At 35.6% G+C, this 5,549-nt stretch overlaps 1 protein-coding gene across 1 annotated transcript in view; it reads left to right on the top strand.

Annotated features, from left to right (window-relative positions):
• Positions 1–3,597: 3,597 nt before the first annotated feature.
• LOC111088751 (dual oxidase-like) overlaps positions 3,598–5,549 on the top strand; it is a gene marked incomplete at its 3' end in the record, with an annotated part of 27,838 nt that continues 25,886 nt past the window's right edge. Inside the window, exon 1 of the mRNA XM_022399652.1 lies at positions 3,598–3,633. Coding sequence (XP_022255360.1) covers positions 3,606–3,633 — 28 coding nt within the window. The remainder of the gene's footprint in view (positions 3,634–5,549) is intronic.

Raw genomic sequence — 5,549 nt, 5'->3', positions numbered from 1 at the left:
GTCAGTAAAACGTGCGCATGCCATGAATCACAAGAAGAATTATGCATTCTCTAGGCTATAACAGAGCACGGCGTATGAGCTTCAAAAGCAAGAAATATAAATATTTGTTACTCTTAATTTTGGTTTCATTTATTCTTGAAACAGACCACTTTCGGGGACCCTGAGGATGTACCTCTAGTTTATTAGGATCATATATATATATGAATTTCAAATAGTTCAAATCCAAGAGTTAAAGTTATCAATTATTTTGGGGCCTGGACACGCTAAAAGAATAACAGTCAAATCTCACTATTCGTTCAGACAAGAGCAGTCGAAGAATTGGCGGTGGGGGCTGCTCACTAAATGTCTCCCCTATAGTCAACTAGTTCAAATTTAGATACATCTATGCGCAGATAAACCTTCTGAATACAGCTTTGCGCGAAAATTCTCAAACAAAGAAATAAAACACCAAACTTGTTATTTATTCTTTTAAACTCGTAACTTGGGTTTTACATATTAAATTACACAGTACACAGCATTTACAACATGGTATTAAAGTGTAAACTCCTTAGCCGAACCTCGTGCAGTTTGACCGTTCATAACAACTCAATGGAATAATCCCATACGTTACAGAAAAGAGGTGATCCTCACAGTAAGGCTTAGTTTATTTCCCTAAGGCAGTACACATTCTAACGATTTAAAATGTACTATGTTTTTTGTGGACATCAAATATAGCAAAGCAATCGATAGGAAATGACATTTTGCATAAAATCAAATAAAACTTTTCTTGTCAACACAACAGCTACTTGGGCAGACAACAAAGTATTAAAGAAACACATAAGTGTTAGTTGTTTAACATCATAACTCTAATCAGGCTGAATTACGTATTATCGGAGAGTGCACTAGCACTGGCTATGTAGGGATGGCACAGACGCTTGTATTAAAGCAATACAAAAGTCATCTGGATTTTGTCATCAGAAGCTAGATATGAAAACCTACCTGTCATAATCGCTCTGTCTCCGGTGTATATGCCGCTTTTCAGCTATTCAGAGCGTCCCAAGGTCAAAAACCGGTGAATAGCTAATACTGAGATTTCTTATTTTCGTTCATCACCATCTTTCTTTAATAGGCCTAGCGCCTATCTAGTTTCATCAGTAACTATTATTTTATTGTAATTTGATAGAGAAAAACAGTCTTCACGATCTTTGAGTACCTATTTTATTATTATTCTACACAAAGTTTATAAAGCTTTAGTATACATTCTATAATCTAGTAACCCACGTACGCCATCTTATAAAAAGTAAACAAACAAGTATAAGGAAAACAAATATTCCTAAATAAAAAAGCTTGGTAAGGCTGGCTACTGACTTTGAAAAAAAGATAGGGATGGAAGTGGACATATCACTTGATCAGCTAATGATCACATAGCAGAATAAGCTGTCTAGACTTTACATGGAGAATCAAGTCCTTACATTATTGGCTTCTTCACTGGCAAAACAAATATAACCAGAATTTCCAATCGTAAAATGATACTTTGTTGTAAAATAGTCATAAAAGTAGTATTCTAAAGTTAACTAAAAGAAGGGTATAATGATGAAAGCTGAGATTCTATTCAAACATCAAGATTTTGATGGACAAAGTGGGGAAGCCAGTAATATATGAATTTTATTCTCCATTTAAAGTCCTTGATCTGTATAACGTTATTTAATAATAAAGTGTATGACATGCCAGTCCTTGGTCTGTATAACGTTCTTTAATAATAAAGTGTATGACATGCCAGTCCTTGGTCTGTATAACGTTCTTTAATAATAAAGTGTATGACATGCCAGTCCTTGGTCTGTATAACGTTATTTAATAATAAAGTGTATGACATATCAGTCCTTGGTCTGTGTAAAGTCTACTACAGGTTTTTCTTGAACCATTTATTACGGACATATAAAACTTAAAAAAAGTTCTAGAAGCAGATTTAAATAAAAAAAATTCCATACCAATATTTTTTACCACTGTTGAAAGGAAATACGTACATATTTTTAACAGACTCCGTCTTTATATTGGACAAATATTTTGTAGATGTCCCGTGTGTCAGGATACATAGATCTAATCAAAACCGCTTTGGGGCATGATGGTGGGTAAAACAAAAAACGCGGCTTAGCTGACTAATGAATGAAGATTTGCTGTAAAATTCTTATCAATGCTATAAGTGTAGCTACCAGTTTGGCCGCCAATTTTGATTTCGTTCCTTTAAGTCTCACACTCAATCATTTTTTGGACGCACCTTTTTTTCACATCTAAGATGTTTTCATTGGATAGCATGACTTTCTGTCAATACACACCAACAAACCACACCAAATAAGAAGTTAACATTCTATAGTAACCAATATTAGCTTTAGGATTCCAACTCTGTTATTCGGAACAGACCTTTACTTTACAGAACCAACCAGATATTTTTCCTCTCTAAACCAGTGTTAATAGCTTCCTTTATAGTAAAGCCGTGGAATTTAGATTAACAGTTGCTTGTCATCACCTGCATGCAATCGATACAGCCGTAGCAAGCATCATTATTAATGGTAATTGCTCAAGCTAATATCACATGACGATAAACGCTTTTTAATTAGGATAATTTCATAAAATTTAGTAAATTTGTGTTGAAAAGTTGGCAATGAATAATCAGTTGTAACTGTCCACTAGAAACTGCTAATCTAATTTGCTTAGCCTAACCAATACTTATGTACCTGCACGTCCTTTCACCCTATAGTTTTGCCACTCTAAGTCAGTCAGCTTTAATTCGAATGACAAAAAACTAAAAACGATCCACCTTTACTCTTAGGTGAAGCTGTAGAAAAAAACTTTACACCGATATCTCACGTGTGCAAAAATTTTCGTCAAATTTGAGCGGTTTTTGTTGAATAACTTTGCACATATGTCTTATATTTATACCAAATGAAACTCATAATTGTAGGTTGTAAAGATCTACCAATGTACCAAATTTGAGAAAAATCCATAATAAATGTTTTTTATCAAATAAAGTTTCCGTACTTTTGGTGCGAAGAAGGGGGGGAGGGGGAGAAAGAAACTCAACTAAAATTTGAGATGTTATATCTCAGGTATTTATTATTGGATTGTCTTGAAATTTGGTATGTGAAGTAAGAGTCCAGTAGAGCACATCAACTGAAAATATGTGAAAATAGTTTGGATTACCACAGTCCGAGATACAGAAGATGGAAAATCGCTAAACTATCACTCCTGTTAATAACACACAATGTTTGTTTGTTTGTTTTGAATTTCGCGCAAAGCTACACGAGGGCTATCTGCGCTAGTCGTACCTATTTTAGCAGTGTGAGACTAGAGGGAAGGCAGCTAGTCATCACCACCCACCGCCAACTCTTGGGCTACTCTTTTACCAACGAATAGTGGGATTGACCGTCACATTATAACGCCCCCACGGCTGAAGGGGCGAGCATGTTTGGTGTAACGGGGATTCGAACCCGCGACCCGCAGATTGCAAGTCGAGCGCCCTAACTACCTGGCCATGCCGGGCCAACACACAGTGTGTCCTGCAGCAGGTTGTTTAGGCCGCACGACGCACTACTGTGTGTCTTGAAAGTTTCGGTTAAAAGTGGATTGTTATGAAAACTTGGTACTTTCAGAAAGCTGGTAAGGTCATAATTTGTATAGAAATTCGAAGAGCAGGAGAAATTAAATTATTACGTATATTTATGACATAGATGTAAGCGTAATATTGTTTGATTTAGTGGAACAAGAAGCGTTAGCCAAGGAAAATGGAGCACATTTTGATTGCATTTTGTATTGCATAATTTTAAATATGTCAACATGAATGTTGGTTTGTTTTTCAGTAGGCGTGATTTGTAGAACCCGTTCTATGAAAGTTTGATCTTAATATTAGTGTTAGTTATTAAAGAAATTACTAAGTCAGATAATAGTTTAAGTTTATTGAAAACTAACAATTTTTTATACTTATCATGGACCTATTTGTGAAAAGTTTCCTTTTATATTTGTTCAGGTTAACCTGATACTGACTCCCTCAATGTTCTAGTATCTTATGACGCAGTAAACTAAATAAACACGTCGCACCAGGCACTGATCGTTGTACCAACAAAGCTGCATCAGCCAGAGGAAAAACAAAAACAAAAAAAAAACCTACAACGGTACGTAACGGAATATTGCTAAAGGACATCGTGTCATATTGATAATTAAACTAGCAAATCATGACGTAACGGAATATTGCTAAAGGACATCGTGTCATATTGATAATTAAACTAGCAAATCATGACGTAACGGAATATTGCTAAAGGACATCGTGTCATATTGGTAATTAAACCAGTAAATCATGGAACGGAATATTGCTAAAGGACATCGTGTCATATTGGTAATTAAACCAGTAAATCATGGAACGGAATATTGCTAAAGGACATCGTGTCATATCGGTAATTAAACCAGTAAATCATGGAACGGAATATTGCTAAAGGACATCGTGTCATATTGGTAATTAAACCAGCAAATCATGACGTAACGGAATATTGCTAAAGGACATCGTGTCATATTGATAATTAAACCAGCAAATCATGAAACGGAATATTGCTAAAGGACATCGTGTCATATTGGTAATTAAACCAGCAAATCATGACGTAACGGAATATTGCTAAAGGACATATTACTGGGTATTGATAGTTAAACCAATAAATCACGACGTGACGTGACAATAAGTCTGATCATATGGATTGTATTACAATCCTGTATTCTACATTGAAGAACTGGGGATTAGGTGTATTACAATCCTGTATTTTACATTGAAGAACTGGATGATTAGTTATATTACAATCCTGTATTCTACATTGAAGAACTGGGGATTAGGTGTATTACAATCCTGTATTTTACATTGAAGAACTGGATGATTAGTTATATTACAATCCTGTATTCTACATTGAAGAACTGGGGGATTAGTTGTATTACAATCCTGTATTTTACATTGAAGAACTGAGGGATTAGTTGTATTACAATCTTGTATTCTACATTGAAGAACTGAGTGATCTATTCGTTCAGTGGCACGTGCACTACCAATATCAGAAATGTTAGCTGTTTGTCTTCGTTAGTTTTCCTAGACACAAATATCAGCACAGAGAAAGGCGTACTACTTTACATGTCGGAAGGAAATAACAGTTTTGTTTGGAAGCGTCACTGAACTCTGCCAATCACGTGCTCGTTACGTTTCGGACATAGACCCTTCCCCATTTTCCAAGTTCAGAGGTTGTGTTATCTTTTTACATGGTGACTCTTCTTTCTCATGGCTGTTGGTTTGGTTGTTGTTAAGCCTAAAGATACACAATGGAATATCTGTGCCATTCGACTAATAGCGATGGCTGTTGGTTTGGTTGTTGTTAAGCCTAAAGATACACAATGGAATATCTGTGCCATTCGACTAATAGCGATGGCTGTTGGTTTGGTTGTTGTTAAGCCTAAAGATACACAATGGAATATCTGTGCCATTCGACTAATAGCGATGGCTGTTGGTTTGGTTGTTGTTAAGCCTAAAGATACACAATGGAATATCT

This window comes from Limulus polyphemus, unplaced genomic scaffold (assembly GCF_000517525.1).
Source record: "Limulus polyphemus unplaced genomic scaffold, Limulus_polyphemus-2.1.2 Scaffold4357, whole genome shotgun sequence".
NCBI lineage: Eukaryota > Metazoa > Arthropoda > Merostomata > Xiphosura > Limulidae > Limulus > Limulus polyphemus.
The sequence above is the reverse complement of the archived record's forward strand: the minus strand, read 5'-3'. Positions and strand labels throughout refer to the sequence as shown.